Consider the following 20,605-nt stretch of genomic DNA (forward strand, 5'->3'; position numbering starts at 1 on the left):
GACATTAGAAGAAGAGCAAAGGAGGAAGGTTTGCATGTACGAATAACCGGTCTAAAAGCCTGGGATGATGTGGAAGAGGAAGTTAAGGAACTTCTCTTTATGATGGGTGGTGAGGCTACTCACACAAAGGCATGGAGATTGGGAAAGAAGAGAGAAGGAGGTGGGGAGACTTCAAAGGAAAGAGCATTAATCATGCAATTCCCCTCCATAGAAGCAAAGGACTTCTTGAAGGACTAAAGAAAACGGGGATATTTCTTTGGGAAGACCTCACGCTCTCACAACTTGCCCATATGAAAGAAGTTATGCTTGAAATAAGGACAACTCGAGAAAAAGGGTGTCACAAATTGATGACGTGGCATGACCACTTAATAAGTTGCTTCCAACTTATAGACAGTTGCCGAGGGGCCAAAGAGATACCTAGGCATTAAAATAAAGTGAAGGACTTGTTGACGTGGTTGCTGTATGGACGACCACGATTTGCGATTTGCGTTGAGTGCTGTACGGATGACCACAAAACGCTCCGATTGTTGACGTGGCAGATCTGTACAGAATCTTCGCTTTTGGCGTTGTTGGCCATTATTGACAGCTTTTGGATTATGACGCTTTTGAGTTAACATGCTTTTGGGGCTCTGCTTTTAGCACCCCTTGTAATGTTTATAAGTGACCCAAGGGGGCTCACTTCTTAGAGCATCTGGACGCAGAGTCTGAGAGTGAGCACCCGCGGGGAGTTGTACTTTGCTCAAAGAATAACATAAAAGAAATACCGAAAGGGGCGTGTTGCTAAATTGGCTTTATCTGACAGAAAAATAATTCTAAATGAATTATTGGATTTATAAGTGAGAGGGTTTTCTCGCTTGGAACACCAAAGAAAAATATTCTAAATGAATTATTGGAATTTTAAGTGAGAGGGTTTTTCTCACTGGAGCCATCCGAGTGTAGCAGGGCTACAGAGTCACTTCACAGGACAGACTGTTGGAGAGTTGGTTACACTTGGTCTGGTTCAGACTAGACGGACCCTCTGGTCTCGGGAGTGACAGGTGGCAGGGTACCTACCGACGGTGGTCTAGTGGACCTCGTGGCCAAGTCACGACATGGCTGACATTTATGAGCCGTTGGTGGCTCTTTATGGTGATACATATGAGTAGTCGTTTTGGGCCAGTGGGATTATCTTGTACGTAGTCGTCTAGAGTGGGTCCTTACACAGAGCACGTCTTCACCATCCCGGCACATTTGAGCCTCGACAACCCCATTGTACCTGTGAGTCCTGGGCTAGAGCTGAGTGCGTTGCCACGCCAGAGTCTGTATTAGTCTTTGAGATAGTCGAGTCATATGTTTTGGTATGCTGTTGTGTCTTTGCCAACTCTGTTGACGTCTATTGTTCCTTTCTGTTCAGTCTGTTTGAGGGAGATTCAGTCTGTTTGAGTGAGATTGTCACACACATTGCACTGAGGACTACCCATTGTAGAGAGCACGACACATGATCCGTGCTACAGGTGCTCTCATTTTGGCGATCACGGTGGGACCTCAACTGAAATCTCACTCTGTGAGGTGCAAATCTTGAAGCTAGTTGGGTCTATCTAGCTTCGCCTACCTTGCCTAGCTTCGTGGACCTTGCCTTGCACTTCGCCTGGTCCAACTGTTCTCACGTCCTGGTCCAACTGCTCTCTCGCCCTGGTCCAACCTGTCCTTGTCCCTGGTCCAACTTGTCCTCGTCCCTGGTCTAGACCTCCTGGACCCTGGTCTAGTCCTCCTCGTCCCTGGTCCAGCTTGGTCTAGTCACTTGCCTGGTCTAGTAGAGTCTAGACTAGTCTTCAGCTAGTTCAAGGTTTTCTTGCCGAAAGCTTGGTTGGTTTGGTGGTCGTTGCATGACCCATACAAGGCGGTCAATCGAGCGTCAAAGCGCACTCCTGAGTCCTCTGAAGTACTACAACAGAAGACGACTCTTGGAACTTGTTAGAAGTCCATCAACCTCATTAGCCATACCTCCACATACGGCGTCACCCATTCCTCCCTCCGGTTCCACATCTTCCAGATCACCTTCTCCAGTGAAGCTCTCTCCTATTCTGCTACAGTAGGCTACCGAGCAACAAGCTCAGCAAGGGGCCATGGAGCCATTGGCTAGCGTTTTGGCTAAGGTAAACATCAAGTTCCCTACATTCAAAGGTCTCTCTTCAGAAGATGCTTACGACCATGCAAGGAGGTTTGTATCTCTTTGCAGGGGTCGTGGTCTTAACAGGGAAGATGCTTATCTGGTACTTATTCCATCCACCTTGGACGGCTTAGCAGACAAATGGTACAGCCAGTTTGCAGAGAATCATTTTGCAACTTGGGCAGACTTAAGACAACAGTTCTGTGCAGCTTTCAGGCCGGGTGACTACCAAGAGAAAGTGTTGGATGAGTTGGCCAACATGGTGCTCCAGCCAGAGGAGACTTTTGCGGAGCTTATGACCAAAACCAAGTCTCTGGTTGCCAAGCTTCCCCAGCAACCCGGTGAATTCATGGTTAAGAAGTGGGTGGAGAAGGCGCTTCCAAAAACCTCTCAGCAAAAACTTCGGGAGAGCCTCCGACCTGACGCTACTCTGGAGGAATTCATCGTAGCTGCTACTAGAATAGAGGGGGCTAGGAAGCTGTTCAACAACTCTCCTCACATAGATACTCTCTCTATGTTCTCAGAAGGTAGTCCTGCTGATCCTTTGACTTCCTTGCACAGGGAACTCGAAGCCCTCAAAGTACAACGCGCCCTCCAAGAAGAGAAATCAATCTCTGTGAGACAAGAGAAACCATCGCACCTTGAGGCTTTGGATCAAATGAAGAGAGAACTAGAAGAGCCTCGGTCTCAGCAGGAGACTAAAGCTATGGTATGGTGCAGCTCTTCTCGATCTCTTGGACATCCTCCACAAGACTTTCCCCTTCGGGTTTTCTGCCACTTCTGTGAAAAATCTGGACATGAGAACAAGGACTGTTACTACCTCAAGGGATTGCGACAAATACAACAAAGTCTTGGTCCTAGTCTTCAACAAGGCCCAGCACCTGCATCCAACATGGTTTCGCCTTGTGGCCATCCACACCATATGCCACCTTAGTTGACAGCCCCTCCTATGCAAGGTATGCCAAGTACTTTTCCGTCTCAGAGATTTTATCATACCCTTGCTCCCTCATCACCTCAAAGCTTCTATGCCTTCACCTCCAACTTATGAGTTTGGATAACTCTCTTTCCGTGTGAGAGACAGGGAGGGTGCATCCAGGGAGTATTGAATCGGAGGCAGTCTATCCATGCTGAAACCATGTGACTGAAACCATACTGTCATCTGTCCATACCAACATGCTGTATCACCTTGTAGCGCTAATTGTCGAGATGACTTCAAGGCAAGCCGAGCATATCTGTCCTTGGGGAGATCCCATAAAGTGTTGATAAAGGGTACTGACCTAGTCATTGCCTTAACCACCCGCGGGGGCGCGGGGGGGGGGGGGGGGGGGGGGGGGGGGGGGGGGGGGGGGGGTCGCCTCGGATAATCTCATGCCTCACTTAGCCCGAATCATCCGAGTGATCATAGAGACCAAAGGCCTCTCCATATAGCTCCATCCATCTGTGTTGCCAGATCTCCCATGATGGTCTACTAAGGGTCCCCATACCAGAACTCCGTAGAGCATAGTTGAAGTCACTAGGGTTTCAAAAAGCAAGAGCTTTGTTCGCGGTTCTTGAAACTGAACATGCGAACACATCCTCTCCGGTCCTCCCAAGGCTGCATATGCTCTCGTCAATCTAGTCTCTGAAGCTGTCCTCAATTAAAACACTGGGCCATCGAAAACTATCCCAAGGTAGGTATATGCATTTGTGTACTCCATAGTCTCTTGGCCGTATGTAAATGTGGGTGCTAACCTCCTGACCCACTGTGATGTGGTGTTGAACACCATAACCTTGGTTTTCCCAAGGTTGACAAACAATCCACTATCACGAGCAAATGTATGCAAAGCATCTAAATGACGCTGCATCTTTGGAGAATCAGAAATCAACACAATATCATCAGCATATAGTAACAACGAAATCCATGTCCCTGCTAGCTGAGCCTCTCTGTCTCCCTGACACTCTACATAGTTTGAAAGCTCATCCACATACATCGCAAAAAGAGTTAGAGATAGAGGGCATCCATGCTTCATTTCAATAGTGGAGACGACCATGTCAGACATTCCCTCAATAGTGCGTACACACCCCATCACTGTCCTGTATAAAGCGAGAATACCCCATATCAGCTCTATAGGCACACCCCATGTCCTCTAGTCTGTGTAGAAGTCTGCCTCTCTGCACTGTGTCAAAAGCTTTGCCGAAATCCACAAAGCTACTTGTGACGGACAAAGGCGCCCGGAAGGATCGGGGTGTGCCTAGAACACTAATGGGAAAAGTTTACCTCAGAGTTATCCAATCGATTTTGGATATAGGGGAGGTCCTAGCAGAGGACGCTACAGCGGTGCTCATTTCCATCCCGAAAAAGGGCGACCCCACGATTACGGATAACTACCTAAGGTATCTCTCTCATCAATGTAGCACTTAAGCTCGTGACTACTATTTTAGTGACGCACATCGCTAGGACTCTAGAAGAGCGCGGCTTCTTCTTGAAGGGCGAAGCGGGCTTCTGATTTCGTGAGGAGTGCATTGGACAAGTCGCGTGCCTAAAGGAAATTGTCCGACGACGAAACAATAATGGAAGGCCGACTTACATAGTATTCGTCGATTTCCGGAAGGCATACGACTATGTTCCGCACGAAGCCTTGTTCTACAAACTTGAGGTTGCCGGGGTGGGAGGGAAAGCCTTACGCTTTATTAAAGCCCTCTACAGCCACTCTCATGTCTGCATCAGAGTTGGTGACCGTCTCTCTGAGCCCAGTAAGATCGAAAGAGGGGTCCGTCAAGGGTGTCCCGGGTCACCCACCCTCTTTAACATCTTCATCAATGATGTTATAAATGAGTCAGCAGACTTCGGAGTGGACATTATCGGATTAACGCAGAAAATCCAAGGTTTAGCCTTCGTCGACGACCTGGTTCTTTTAGCGGACTCCTCGGCTGAGCTCCAGACTGCACTGGATCGACTTACGATATGGGCTCAATTGTGGGGCATGAAGTTCGGTATAAGCAAGTGCCAAGCCATAGTCTTCTTCGGGGACCTTGAGGACCTCAAGAAGAATGGTTCGTTCACGTTAGACGGGGAACGCGTGGAGGTGACTTAAAGCTATAGAGACCTAGGGATCATCGTGGATTCCGATTTTGGCTTGGAGACCATTATCCAAAATAGGATGACAAAGGGGTGGGGATGTCTCTTTGCAGCCAAGTACGTCCTTACCTCCGGTGCTCTCCCTCTATGGACGAGGTTCAGCATTTTCAAGGCTTGCGTTTACCTCGTGATTACCTACGGAGCAAAGATCGTGGGGGCACACGACCAAAAGCAATTGTTGTTGCTCCAGCGCCTCGTTGCCACAGGAATGAGGTGGTTGGTGGGGAGAGCGGCAAAGTCGACGTCAGTCGCAACGTCGACCCTGCATCACGAACTGAACGTTCCTCCGGTCGTCGCCTTTTGCGGTGTCCAACGGAAGTGTGCCTAAGATAAGTTCCGATCGTTTAGCACGCTTATTAGGGACCTGGTAGCGACCACCCCGAAGTCCCGGAAGGGGTGGTCATGGACAACTAGGACGGACAGGTGGTTCCGTCAACATTGTCCAGCGTCGACTGTGGAGACGGCCAGGGAACTGATATGGGATAAATGGGCTCCAGAGCCGTTTGTGCCTCTCTGACCAACTATAAGCTCCATGGGATGAATATCACGCGCAAGTACCTTTTCCGGTGTAACTTATATCTGAGTATGAAGCGTGACGGCGAGCGCCTCTTAGTGCTTGCCCGAGTAGGAGGATTAAGAATGGTGGATAAAGTCTTACCGAGGGGGAGTGCATGCCCCCTTTGCAATGACTTGGAGGGCGGGCAATCAATTGATCATATTCTACTGAATTGCCCGGCCTTGACCCGGAGCTTGAGCTGATCGTCTCGGCGGGTTGCTGTTTACCATTCGGGACCTTCAGGACCCGACGGGTGTCGCTCTAAGTGATGGTGAATTTACCATTATCCTCCTTGGTGGGGAGGCTCGCGGAGTCAGGTTGACCCATTGGGTTAACCCGCGTCCGCATTCGAGGGGAGCGGTTGCAAGGCACCACCTGCAGCTTTCTTTGGTGAGGCAATAACACAATATCAAAGAGCATTAAACGCTATGTTGTTAACCTAGCGGACCGATTGGATGAATCGGAGATGAATCAAATCCCTCCGACGTATAGAAGGGGGGAAAGGATGAAATTTTCCTTAATAGCAAAAAGTTATGAAACTATGTGCTAAACTCGAATGACTTGATGATACTGATGCATGGGTTGCCTCATCAATGGGCAAGAGGAGTGTTGGAGACTCTAATTGTCGACGGATCGGGACTGCACTTGCGAGCCGACGCCCAAGTTGGGTATGGCAATTTCTCTCGAAAACCCGTCGGGGTGATCAAGGTTTTGGCGAGTGAGGGAAACCAAGTCTCGCAGTATCTGGATCCCTACGGGGCTCTTGGGCGCTGTCACGCCCCTAACGTGGTCCGCCAGGGATCCCTTGGATAAACTAACAAGGGTGCAAGTTCTGAAAGATTGAACGGGCTATCCATCCCCAAGGCGGTGTCTAAGGTCTCTAATTGAGATTGAAATCAGTGACAAAAGCTTCACCTTGCGAGAGTAGGCCTGGCATCTCTGCTCGGCCCCCCGGCTCGCTTAAGTTAAAAAAAAAAAAAGCTATTGTAGATCCTCTTGCCATGGTGTCTACCCTCCTCAATAATAGCTCTGAGTGTCAGAATCTGGTCAAGAGTGAAGAAACCTCTCTTGAATCTTGCTTGCCTTGGTGTTCGTATGCCGTCTCGCTCTGCCCATCTACTAAGCTCTTGCTCAAGAACGGATGCATACAGCCTAGCCAATGTGTGACCAACCATGATGGTGGGATAATTCCTGGGAATCATGGGATCTCCTGACTTGAAAATAGGCACAATCATAGACATACTCCAAGTCTCAGGAAAGCCTTCATACATGGCTTGATTAAACATCATAGTAAAAAGCTCTGCAAGCATATCTTTGGCATGGATGAAGTGCTCTGCTACTAGACCATCATGATCATGTGCTCTCCTTGTCTTCATACTGTCAATGGCTTTCCTTACCCTCTCGGCAGTAAAGAAAGTACGTGTCTCCGGGTATGTCTCTAGTGGGTCCGGCAAAGGTGGTTTCCCTGATGCTGTGTAGAGAGATGTGGCATATTCCCCCCATGTTCCTATGGAGGTGATCGTTGGTGGTGGTGAATGCTCGTGGAATAGCCTCCATGCTTCACCTGAATCTTGACTTATAAATAGCTGATACAGATCTCGCTCTAGTTGAGATAGATAAGCCCTTTTCTTTCGCCGCACTAGGCGGCGAAAGATAATCCGTGACTGTCTATGCGTGGTAATACCCTGGAGCACTTCCCTCTGTAATTTGATCCTCGTCTCTTTACACTCCTCATCATACCAATTGTTCTGGGCATGCTCCCAGATCTTCTCCGTAGGTAGGTTGTGGGGGTATGCCTCTGATGCTGCATCATGGAGTGTCTCTGTCAATATCTGAGTGAGTTCATCTAGTGGACGTCTCGGCTCGTGAGTGCATAGCTGCATGTATATCTCATCCATATATGCAAAATCCGTCTCCCTTATGAAGGTATATCGAGTGTGCGTGGGGACCTCTCCTAATGGAGCTGTGCTGAACTGGAACGGAAGAGTGAAAGACAAGATAGCATGATCAACTGCTACTCCAACTGGCCTAGTGTCCAGCATGAAGTCCTGAAAGAATGGAATGAGACTTGGCTGGGCCATAACATAATCCACTGTACTAGCACCATGTCGATGTGGAAAGCATGTAAAATTCCAGCTTTCGAAAATCTTTGTAGGCCATTCAAAATGGCCAATCTATGTGCAGTTTCCATATCTATCAAGTATCTGTCATACTTAGTGTACTCCTCATCTTGTGATAGTTTGGATAGGCCCATCCGTGTAACGTCGAGCTCCCTAAGCATCTCCTCGGAAGTATCATAAAATATTGTTTGGTGATGGGCTAGCATTGAAGTCCCCTAGTATGATAATGTCACCATCCTTGGAAAACTCCCATATGCCATTATTCAAAATAGCAAAGGGGAACTGTCCTAGGTGATGCATATACTGACATATTAGGAGGAAAGTAACAAATAGCAATGTAGAGGTATTTGCTTGTCTCTGTCCTTAGCCTCACCCACATGTACCTAGCCTGCTCACGCGCTATATATATCAATGGCTGCAAGTCGTCCCTGAATAAAACTGCCACTCCCCTTGAGCCCTGTCCTTGATGCTCCGATCTGGTCTCCTGTCTGCAGGTTGTCTCCCATCTATATCCGCTCACTTGTGGCATGGAGTGCCCAAGAGCTTGATGCATCTCAGAATAGATAATGATGTCTCTCCTAGTGAAACTATCCTCATAGGCACTTACATCCAAACGGAGTGACCCATTACAATTCCAAGTTGCCATCTTTAGTGTGGTCCGGCGCTCCAATATCACCACCCTTCCATCCCTGTAAAAAGCAATCTTCCCTTTCTCCCTTGTTGCTCTAATTTCCGGCATTACCTCTTGCATATGAGCAATCTGCGAGAGGGTGAGGTTATCTTTAAGAAAGATGCCCGTCTTCTTTAGAGTCTGTCTCTTCTTCAAGAAGTCCTTCGCTTCCATGGAGGGGAAACGGAGGATAAGTGCCCTTTCCTTCGAGGTTTCCCCGTTGCTCCCACTTTTCTTAGTGTCCACTCGCCAAGCCCTCGTATGCGTATGCTCGTTAACCCCCACTAGAGTCATGAGTTGTTTCACCGGTGGATATCCACTGCAAAAGCCCGCACTCACATACTCGAAGAGAGAGAAAAAATTGTTTTTTTTTCCTTCTCTCTCTGGGGTGCAGATTTTCTCTTTCTACGTAGGCAAGCTTTCTCTCTGTAAGTACTTTCTTTCCACATTCTCTCTCTACTCTCTCTCTCTCTCTCTCTCTCTATACGTACGGGACAGCAAGGGGGGCAGGGCTGTAGAGGGAGAGCGCGAGGGGGTGCAGGGCAGCAGGGCGGAAACGCAAGGGGGCAGTGCAGCAGGAGAGAGAGAGAGAGAGAGAGAGAGAGAGAGAGAGAGAGCACCCTGTTGTAGGTTGAGACTATTATAGACTCCTCTAAATACAATAAACTCATTGTTGAAATGTTGTCTAATGTCAGGCCGCAGCTGTTGGTGGGCTCTTGTTTCGTTGTGAAATGTGTCCCAATGCATACTGTGAAGATGACCTTCCAGCCGAGGCCGAGCTTGTTGGGAGCTGTGAACGTTTTGAGAACCTTGGCCAAGAGCTTCCTTCACAGGTGGGTGACAAGTTGGGGTGGTGTGCTTACGTAGGACTTTTGGGAAAATTTTGGATTGTAATGTTATGCGCTTGATTTATCTTTGCAGGCATACTTCATCCATTGTTGTAGTTACTGTGGCTATCTAGCAAAGCATCAAGTAAATGGAAACTTTGAGTTTCCTGCAGGCCCAATAGGCATATCTTCAGAAGCAGATTGTGATGTAAAAGCAGACACAAAGGTTTTAGCTCAAGTAATATTACCAGAACCACACAAGGCAGAGCGATCACCTTTATTGGAGGATGTCAAGCCTAAGCATGATGATTGGAACTGTCCATTACGGATGGAACAGCAGCCCAAGCAGTCCCAAAACATTTATGAATTGAAACCTTTTGTCTCCAAAGAATACGAGCCAAAGCCTTCATTGGAGGCCCTCAAGGGCATCAATGGAACGAGGATGAGGAATGAGATAGTGATTATTGATTGACATAGTGATTCTTGATTTTTTGTTCAGAAAATATGGGCGAAAGGAAGCTGTTGATATATAATATCAGTTGACAGAAACTGACAGATATGAAAGCATAAAAAGGGTATGCTCTTCAAGTCATCTGAGAGGCTCAATTCCTATCCAACTTTGGAAAACTTAGTGAGGGTTTTTTGAAAGTGCTCGGGAGAGTGCTTGGGAGTTGGGCCGAGTCTATCTCCCCACAACCGAATGGAGGTGCCAATTTTTTTTTGGATAACTGGGCCAATTTAATTTGGCAATCGAACTTGGTAGAATCAATTTTTTTGGTGAATGTCCCCAAGTCGAGAGCCCCATGTGGAGCAGCTCCTTGGTTATAGACCTCAAAATTCTGGCAAGTGCGAGTCGAGGTTGGGGAACCTCACATTTTTGGAAATGATGTAACAGCTCTCAGTTTTTTGAATGAGAACTTTCTTTACAGAAACAGAAGATCTAGAGTAACCCATCTTATACACCAAATGTAAATTATAAAGGAGCACACCATGCCCAACCAGCATGGTAGTAAAAAAGTATTTTGTACATCGTGCTCTCTCTCTCTCTCTCTCTCTCTCTCTCTCTCTCTCTCTCTTCTTGGATGTTTCCTTTTATGCTTTATCTCAGATGATTATATCACAGTTGTAACTTTTGCTCTGAGGTTTTTGAAGATATTAATATAGCACCGACGGAGATTGCGGCAGAGGATCCACAGGATTCTAGCGCGACTCCCAGAGTGTCGATCAGGATAGGCTTCATGTTATTGCTATATTGTATCATGGTGACACTTATTCCCACTTTGTACCTTTGTGGCATTATACCATTGCTCAGCTTACCAGCCACCCATAGGAGTCGGTAGCACTCCTATCTCAATTTCTAGTTTGTGGTTTTCTTTGTTTGTACCCAGACTTGGTAATAGACTCACCATTGTGATCAGTTTGGTCTCATAGGTTATTTTGGCCTTTTGTAGACGTTAATATATCATTTCATTTCATCTCTCTCTCTCTCTCTCTCTCTCTCTCTCTCTCTCTTCCTTCGAACCTCTCCTTTCGTCCTCGCATCCCCCTTGGCGAGGGGCAGCTCCGTAGCCTAGGCTTGTCCCAATCCTCCTCTTCGAGAGGAACTGCTCGGATGCAGCTTGCCCTTGACTTATGCTCGAAGACTTTGCTCGGTCGCTTGACGACTCTTGTGGTGCAACTTGCCTGTGTCATGTCTATGATGTTGGCTTGGTTGCTTCCGGTTCTACCCATGGCCCCCATCACCAAGCTTATTTTTCACTATCTTGTGAAGGCGTCTGAAAGTCTTATCCCACATGGGGATGATCCCTCACCCCGATGAAACTTTTCATGTCCACACCACAGGTGGACACAATAGACTGCCTTCAAACACAAATCCGAGAGTTGCAAGATGAGAATGCGGAGCTTAAGGCGTGTCTTGCCGCCTTGGAGATGTCTCTTCTTTGGAACCGTAAAAGCTGGCCGACAACCTTCTTGCCAAAACCAAGGAACTTGAGCTCACCCTCAACATAAGTGTGCGTAGACTGGCCAACAAGTCAATGAAGTAATTGCCATCTCCTTCAAGATTGATGAATTCATGCAAGAACGCTGCCGATGGGAAGGCTTGATACTATCCATTTGCATTGGTGACTCGCGCTCAGCTTGGTGGGTGGAGGGACGATTGCACCTCAACATTATCCAAGCTCAACCAAAGCCACTCACCCCACTAAGTTTGACCCCAACACAATTTAAGGTTCATTGTGATAGCTGTAGCAACCAAGGCATACTTGTCTTCAAAATCAGAGGCGTGCATAGCACTTATACAATAAGCAAGACTTTTCAAGGGCATCAAAGTTTGGATAACCAAAACCTTTACTCTTTGCGCTTAACTTAAAGTTAAGAAGGAAGAACTCCAAAAGGTACAAGAAGCAGTGGCAGTACGTAAATGGGCCATCTATCGCGGATAAGGACATCATCGAGCGATGTCGGGTCCCAACAATTCCCAAGCCTTTTACATGGTGCTGCTTGTTGGGATTGCTCTTTGTTGGCACCTTCCTTGGTGCACGCCACATCAGCTCGTCCCACTGTGCCATATGTTCAACCTTTGATGAGACAATCAGATACTTGTTTTGGGATTGTCTGTTTACCATCGCTTTACCTGGGCTTTCTTGGATCCCACATCCGCTTTTATGTGTCCTCGTTTTTCGATCTGGAGTTTTCCACATACCTTTTTGGCTCTTCTGCATCTACCTGGCTTTGCATTTTGTAGCTTGATTCGTCATTGTTAACGTTCGAGAAAGTCTCTTTTATTAAGCGGTTGCTGATTGAGTTTCCTCCTCACAAAGAAGAAAACCGGAAATACTAACAAGAATTTTGAGATTTGCAAAATTTTTGGACGGTTTTCTCACATTTCATCGGTTTTTTTTCCGTTTACCATGGTTTGCAATTAGCTAGTCTCTATTTTCAATCGGCTCAAGATTAAGTTGGGGCAATCTTTTCCCAAACATTGATACCAGTTTAATTCAACCTAACAATTTTATCACTTTCTTATTGTTTTTGAAAGCTTTCGTGACCCTTTCACTTGTTCTTTTCGAGGGAATCAATGACTCTTTTGGGGTTTGTTTTTAGTTGAGCGAATATGTATGTATGTAAGTGAAAGGACCCATTTTTTTAAAAACCATAAGTGCGAGGAATTATATTAGAAGAGCAAGAAAATTACAATAAGGCAAGACCCAGTTTACAAGAAAGGACCCATTTTATAAACTAAATCTACATTGAAGATTTCAATCATTCAATTTTTCACGTGCAAAAGTCAAATGTAAGCCATAACTCTCTTTACTAATAAGGCTTGTTTTATGCTTTTATTAGAAAAGATGAACTTTATTGAGATTTTGGCTCTTTTTTTGGCATGTTGGCTGCGGAAGCTCAGGTCTTAGTGTAAAGCATGGTCGTGTTCCTAGAGGATGGGTGTCGGAAGATAAGAGACATTGACCCCTTGGCATTAAATTTCCTTGTCTTTCTCCAAGACTCGAAAGGATTAATTTTTATGGTATTTGGTTAAAAAGAATCAATTTCATTATACTATTTAATAAGAGAACAAAACTAGAGAGGAATGGTTATATGTATATAACAAGTTTATGGGGAAGGGATTCCGGCCACCCTTCTCCCAAAAGCGTGCAATAGTTGAGACTCAATTAAGTAGAGGGTTGCGTGTTGGGGCCACTCTTGCACAGTCCTATAGACTCTCTCTCTCTCTCTCTCTCTCTCTCTCTCTCTCTCTCCGTGTTGACTTGGCCGCATTAACTACTACTCCCCATGTCCTCCCTCGTGATTATTTAACACCCCTTGTGTCAGGTGGGATCAATGGTCCCTAGTAATTGGGGACGGCAGGATTGGTTTTGCGTTGTCCGATGACGGATTAATCCTCAAGTGATCGCCATGTGATCACAATTTACTCAATGTGAACATCAAGTGATTGCGAAGTGATCCAGGTGTGATTCCCAATTAAGATTTGATCACCTTGTGAACCTATCTATTCCAAAGTGATCACCGTGTGACTCCAACCATTCCAAAGTGATCACCGTGTGACTCCAACCATTCCAAAGTGATCTCCAAGTGAACACCTAATGATCCCCACCCCGTCGCTTTTGCCATATTGTACTATGTTCTTGTCCTATTTCAAGTGGTGTGCGATAGCTTAATGTGAGAATCAAGCCCTCTAGTGTGGGAGGTGGCACGTTCAAGTCCCGAGGGCAAACCAATCAAAATCTTTTTATTCTTGGGAATAAACGGACGGTCAACATCATCTAGAGATCGTGGATTGTCGATCCCACATGAGGAGGGGGTGTCAAATAGTCCCGTGGCATGTCCTCTAGAGTTCACTAGCTCAGCTCCACTGGACACAAGCCACCTTATCCTCACCACACTATGGAAGTAAGCACTTAGCAATGACATTGTATGATTATGATTTTGACATTGTTAGAAAAAACCCGGGATCTAGTGTATTTCAACCGCTTGAAATTAGAAACTCTCGGCTAGATTTTCAGCTTGCCTTGAAGCAAAATGGGAAATATATACAAGTTTGTGTAATCATCGGCAAAAGCTGATGTTCCTCGCCACATTCCGTCGGCCCGTATCCTGACCAATTGCAGCTCCCCGTTGCACCTCAACGCATCAACCAACAACTCTTCTTGGAATCGATGTAACCCCCCCCCCCCCCCTCTGCAATCGGCTGCAAGCCGATTGCAACTCTCCACCATTTGTACGTAAAGGACTTGCTGCTCACCACCCCCCTTGTCACCTCAGTCTAAATAGGTTCAACTCTCGACGTTCATCACCACCCTACCCTGCCATCACTAGCTCGGCCTCGACCATTTGTACGTGTAGGGGGATGAGCTGTTGGGAGGACTCATACTGGCTGCCATATCGGTTAGAGCTATGTTATAAAATCTAATAGCTAACTTATCAATGATTTTCTCATATTGAATTGATCAGTTAATGTGGGAAAATAAACGGGAACAAGAGCTAGAGTATAGACATGTGCTTTTAGATCTAGCTCAACACGGGACCAAAGAGAGAGAAGGCAACGGATCCAAAAGGGAGATGGTCTATCAAAGGGCAATGACCAGATCATGGAGCTTAAAAGACCTTAGGTTAGCTTCATTAAAGACCTCCAAAGGTTAGTGTCAAAAGTACTTAGACCTAGGATCTTAGGCAAGTTAGGACTGACCTTGAGGTGGGAACCTTGCCCAAGATTGAGGTGCTTGTCGTGCTTACTGACTAAGGTGCTGAGGTGCTTTTCATGCTTGATGATTAAGGTACTTAGGGGCCAAGGTGCTTGAGGGGCTTGAAAGTCAAACAAGCACCTACAAAAGAGAAGGCGAACCTAGAGAGTAGGGGATGGGATTGAATAGTCTTCCCTCACCCAAGGGACACCCCTTCCTGAAGAGGCATATGGGACACATGTCAAGCTCCTAGCTAGGTTGCCCTCATAGTGTGCCTAAGGCCTATTTGATGGATTTGAGAGAGATCCAATGAGAATTTAATTGAATTTATTAATTATTTAAGCATTATTCAATCCTCTCTCTCAAAGGGGAAAGTAGGACACTTGTCCAAAAGCTACCTCTATTGCTTGAAATGACCTAGGCTTGTTGACATGAGCCAATGAGCTTCATGCGTGAGCTACGAGGAGGGGTCGACCCAAGCAACGAGGGGGTGTGCTTGCAAGATATACACCCTCACACACACTCTCATTGTGTGAAGCAAGAACTTCATCTCCTTCTCCAAGCTTGTTGAGAAGTGGAGAGCCTACACCAATACCTCTTGGCTATGGAATGCAAATCCAACCAAGAGCCGTGCTCCAAAGCAAAAGCTTGCCATCTTTTTCATCTCCATTACTATGCTACTATGCTATGCTAAGCTACAAGAGTAATAGAAGTGAAGAGAATTTTTCTTTCACGTATGTTACATCTTCTTCCTCTTCGCTTCCCTCACTCCCTGCTAGCTCTCTTCACCTTTGAAGGTGTTTGAGGTCTTGGGATTGAGGCCGGGGATATGTTAATGCTTTAGCAAGTTAATTAAGTGCTTAATTTTGGTGTATGAAGTCTACCATCTTCATTGCACCAACAAGGTCTCAAGGCATACAAGCTTGTATTGTACCAAGTCTCTCTTTATGGGGGAATCTATAATAAAAATCCTTTTGGAGGAGAGATCAGGTTCACATAAATCCGGTCTTCAATTGTTTTCAATTTCTCTAATCCTTTCTGTCTCTCTTTTATAAGTATTGTTCATGCCAAGCTAATTAGGTGTAATGTTCATTTTTCTATCTTTGATCAATTACTCTTCTTATGCTCTTTAAGATTTTTCTTAAAGGAATGCTCACTATTATATTTTCAATTTCCGCTACAATCAATATTATAGCCATATTCCATTACATTGGTATTAGAGCTATTGGTTTCTCTTTTCTTGCTTAAGAAGAGAGGTCCTTAAGTTGTCCATGAAAGGTACGACCTGTTCATGGCAAGAGGGTAAGTGAGACGTATATCTATTATCTTGGTTGAATATGACTTAGTTCGAGGTACACCATTGCGAACTATAGACTTAATAATGGAGTCTTTCGGGGCTTGCCTTAGGCTTAAGTGTTATTGAGCTACTAGCAAGCTCAACAAGAACCATAATCAACCGAGCAATGTTAGATCCTCTCAACTACTCTTTGCAATCAACACTCTCTAAACCACTGGTGTGGCTTCTTGAGAGCTAATTTTCAAAGGTAAAGAAGAGTAGTAACTAAGGTTTTGAGGGTACCAAAGCACAAAGTAGCATATGCATAAGTTTAGTTAGCATGGCTGACAATAATAAAGAGAGTAGAATGAATATTGACAACTTTGATTTTGGACATGAAGGTGCTATTGATGATGTCTCAATGTTTGTGAACTATCTTGTTACTAGGTTGCAATAAGCTATGGGCAACCCTGCCTTGCAAGCCGAAGCTACCCAACAACTTCGTGCTTATGGGATTTCCCTACCTCTCCAAGAAGAGAGAGAGCTTAGGAAGCCTCTTGTTGAAATTTCCAAAAGAAGACTCTCTCCGATAAAAGAAGAGGAGGAATTCAATGAAAGAGAACGAAGTGAATCTCCAAATTTATCCAAGATGTGGCTCCACGAACACGGCGGTCTTGACAATCCCCGACTCCTCCCAAGAGGAAAAGATCATTCTATAGTCCTTCTCCTTGTTACTCCAAAAGGGAAGAGAGGAATCAAAGGAAGAAAAAGGCGAGAAAGAGGTCACCCTCTTCTCCATCTTCATCATCTTTCGACGAAAGCAGCGGCTATTCTCCAAGAGAATACAAGAGGAGAAGACACCGCAAATCCTATGCTACTTGGAAAAGGTCTTACAAGCTTGAGAAGTTCAAAGAGGGAGGAAAGAATATCTCTTTTCTCACGTATGATGATACCTTTGGTACTACCGACAAAGTTTTGGCCTTCATCCAACAATTTGATGCGACCTTTGGAGACAAGGGCTTCACAAAGTCCTCCAAGCTACATCATGTAGCTATGCACTTTCAAAAATCTGCTCGACAATGGTGGGCTAGCGTTCGTGGAAATGGGGAAGCTCCAAAGACATAGAAAACTCTACAAGTTTCCACCATGAAACAATTCTTTGCAAGCGACTTCAAAGATAAAGTGCTCACTGAATGGAGGAGTTTGAAGCTAGTCTCCAACGAGTTTATCCACAAATATGTGGACAAGTTTTGGGATTTATATCTCAAAGCTACAGTCTTTCAAAAGATAGACTTTGCCGAGAAAAAAAAAACAATTTTGTGCAGAATTACCTGAAGACATGGCCGAGTATGTCAACTCACAACGGCCTAGCACTATCACCTAAGTCATCCACCACACTATGGTTGCTTCTCACATTAATTTCTAACAAGGGGCTAAAAGGAATGCCAAGCCCATGGAAAACAAAGATGGAAATGATTCAAGAGGGAAGAACAATGCTCATAATTCTTCCCAAGGTAATGCCAACAACAACAACAAGGAGAAGGGAGTCTACAAAGGTAAAAATAAACTCTCTCCTGAAGAGCTAGAAGATTTTCAAAAGGATCATAAATGTTTCAAGTGTGGGGAGCAAGGGCATGGCTATTGTTCTTGCCCCAAAAGAAATGTACGCAATGAGATTCCTAGAGCTTCCATGGTCGAAGCTCCAAAAGAGGATGCTCATTGCAAAGGGTCATCCTGAAGAAGCATGATACCTTCATCCTTTTTGACCTTGGCTCTACTTACAATTTCATATCAACAGAGTTAGCCACTAAGTTGGGTATACAAACTTTCGAGATGGGAGATACTGTAGCTATCGAGGGAGATTTCAAGGTACAACATGCCTCCATTACTCCCTTGATTGAGAAATTGCGGCTTCATGTCCAAAGCTACGTCGACAAAGAAGACTTTTTAACCTCCCCTCTCCAACATGAGAATGTTATCCTAGGGGCACCATGGTTCAACTGCATGGCTGTCAACAAGAAGTTCCCTGAAAGGAGAATTTATTTCACCTACAAGGAAAAGGACATGTATATAGATGTCAATGAGTCAGGTCATACTATACCTCTTGTAAATTCACTTGCTTTCGATAAGTCGATGATAAGCTCGGTTTTCGCGTAAATGATTTTTGTCAAAGTGTGTCTAAATGATGTTAATGTTTTACCAAAACAAAGTGGTAGGAATCAAGAAGAATTAGAATTGTCTAATTTCCTAAATAGATTCCAAGATGTTTTTATCGATGACATCCCTATGGAGTGACCTCCAAAACGAGGGGATGATGACCATAGAATAGAGCTTCTACCTAGGAGCTCACCGCCTAATAAGCCTCCTTATCGAGTTTCCCAAGCTCAACAAGAGGAGATTATGAGGCAAGCACAAGAGGTGGTAGATAAAGGGATGGTGAGGCATAGTTTCTCCCCCTTTTGTTCACCAGATCTACTAGTGCAAAAGAAAGACGCACAATGTTATAGCATTTAGCTCAATCTGAGTCTAAAAATGCATGTAAATTTGGCTAGGCAATGACCCCCCTTGGGAAAGAACAATTGAAGCTTCATAGTGCCACTCAATGCTCACATATCGTGGACTGTAGTGTAAATTTCTTGGTTAAAAAAAAAAATAATTGGTTGTAATTCCATTAAACGTTGATTTTCAAGGTCCAAAATTGGGCATTTTAGTCATAAATCCTGGAAAGTACCCTAGATTTTGGCATAAATCTAGGTTATCCAACTAGTTTTCCCTTAAAAGACATGGCCAATAAAATATTTTATTTTGAGCACTAGTGCCACTCAAGTAGCAAAAGATTCACTTAACTACCCTCCTATGCATAGATCCTTAGTTATTCATAAATTTTCTTACCGAAGAGACTGCATATTAAACATCTAGACACTTAATGCAACAATCGTCAAGCAACCAAAAGGTTACTGCCTAGAGTGACATCAAGGTAGTCTCCAAAGCATGCAAACTAAGATTTGAGTCCCATAGGAATAGCAATAGGCTTGCAATCCTCACAGTTGAATCTATGAAACTATGTCTCAATATACTTTCTATGACATAAAGCAATATGTCTATCAACCAATAAAATGTATTTCCAAATATTGATGCAAATGCCTTAGATCTAACAATTTAGAAGAGACATCTAAATCAGCAAGATGCCCCTCATTTGGCCTAGTGAGCAACATGCCATCGACATAAAGCACAACAATTATAAATACATCCTTCGCATGCTTATTTGGCTACACAATTTTTTTAAAGAATAGTCCAATTGAGAGAACTTTGGATGTCAATATTTCTTATAAGCCTTAAGCTTATACAACCCACTGAACATTGTTCGACATGCCACAAACATTACCGACAAAACCTAGATCATGCAAAGTACAAGCGGCATCTGCAAACTTGACCACAAGGCCAAGTTTTCCTAGTGCAGATCCTATGTTCTTCTTGATCCTAGGTACATAAAAAACATCCAAATTTGTGAAAGAGACGCCACCTGTAGTTCCAAGCATAAATTTTTCAACTCCCTAAATTGGATGAGAGGCATAGCTGGCGCACATGACAATATTCTCACCACGAACAATCTAAAGAGAAGGAAAGAAATTATGATGAGATGTAATGCACTTAGTTTTCTCAACATCAAAGTACCACACATGGTCCACAAATTTTACAATACATGATCATGAACAGATGGGTTAGATGGCTTATCTAAACACTATGCACTAAAAGCCCATTCTGCATCTTGCATAACGTTTGCGGAATCTACAAGGGAAGAAGCATATGCAATTGCAACTTTTGCCTCTTTCTTCCAATCTTCTTTAGCGTTAATCTTAGACCTAATTCTATTTGAAGAAGCATCATCTGCATGGGATATATACAACCTACAAAAGCATTGGAAGTGGCAATAGAGACATTTTTCTTTTCAGTGCAGACACAAATGCTTGTTCAATTGCTGACCTGTGAGACTGCAAACTGGATATCTGGCCTCGTATTCAATACATCGGTAAGGATCACCAGCATCATAAAGACTAAACTTCAAACCTCTTTCCATGGGAGGGGCAATAGGCTTGCAGTCCTCAAGTCCAAACTTACATAGCAATCTTTCTATGTAACATGTTTGACACAAGGCAATTGTGCGCTCCTTGCCGCACTGTCGAAGCAAGGGACTTGCCGTTACACCATGTGCGAGCCATAGACGGCTCCAAGCACACAACTAGCTTAACTAGTAAGCTCAAAAGAGGGCAATGGTGTGTCACTCACCGCTCTATGCTCCTGCCGTTGAGGATTCCTCGCCGCGAAGAAGAAGGAGACGCCGCTACGTCGCGCTCAACCGGTTCACCGCCGTCGTGCCGCCGCAATGCTCGATCACACACACTCTCTCTCTCTCTCACACACACACACACACACATACACACACACAAGGAGGTGAAGAAGAAGAAGATGGAGATGGAGATGGAGCAAGAGCACTCTTCTATTGCACAAATGAGAGAATAAGTGAATTTTAGGTTTAGTTGGCTTTTATATGAGCTCACCCCATTCACACTTGGGCGCCCATGCTTAGCCAACTAATCCCTTGAATGTCCCAGTTAGAGTGCACCTCTCATCGGCGATCACTCTTACCCTTTTCCTATTGGTCCGACAAGCCCGGTACCTGACTCTAC

At 44.9% G+C, this 20,605-nt stretch overlaps 1 protein-coding gene across 2 annotated transcripts in view; it reads left to right on the forward strand.

Annotated features, from left to right (window-relative positions):
- Positions 1-10,467, forward strand: part of LOC147434901 (uncharacterized) — a 99,667-nt gene extending 89,200 nt beyond the window's left edge. For both annotated transcript variants that reach the window (XM_086491292.1, XM_086491293.1), the window contains exons 29-30: positions 9,309-9,446; positions 9,535-10,467. In XM_086491292.1, the coding sequence (XP_086347418.1) occupies positions 9,309-9,446; positions 9,535-9,912 (516 nt within the window). In that variant the 3' untranslated portion in view covers positions 9,913-10,467. The remainder of the gene's footprint in view (positions 1-9,308; positions 9,447-9,534) is intronic.
- The last annotated feature ends 10,138 nt before the right edge of the window (positions 10,468-20,605 follow it).

Source organism: Adiantum capillus-veneris, chromosome 19 (assembly GCF_014529385.1).
Source record: "Adiantum capillus-veneris isolate H3 chromosome 19, ASM1452938v2, whole genome shotgun sequence".
Lineage (NCBI taxonomy): Eukaryota > Viridiplantae > Streptophyta > Polypodiopsida > Polypodiales > Pteridaceae > Adiantum > Adiantum capillus-veneris.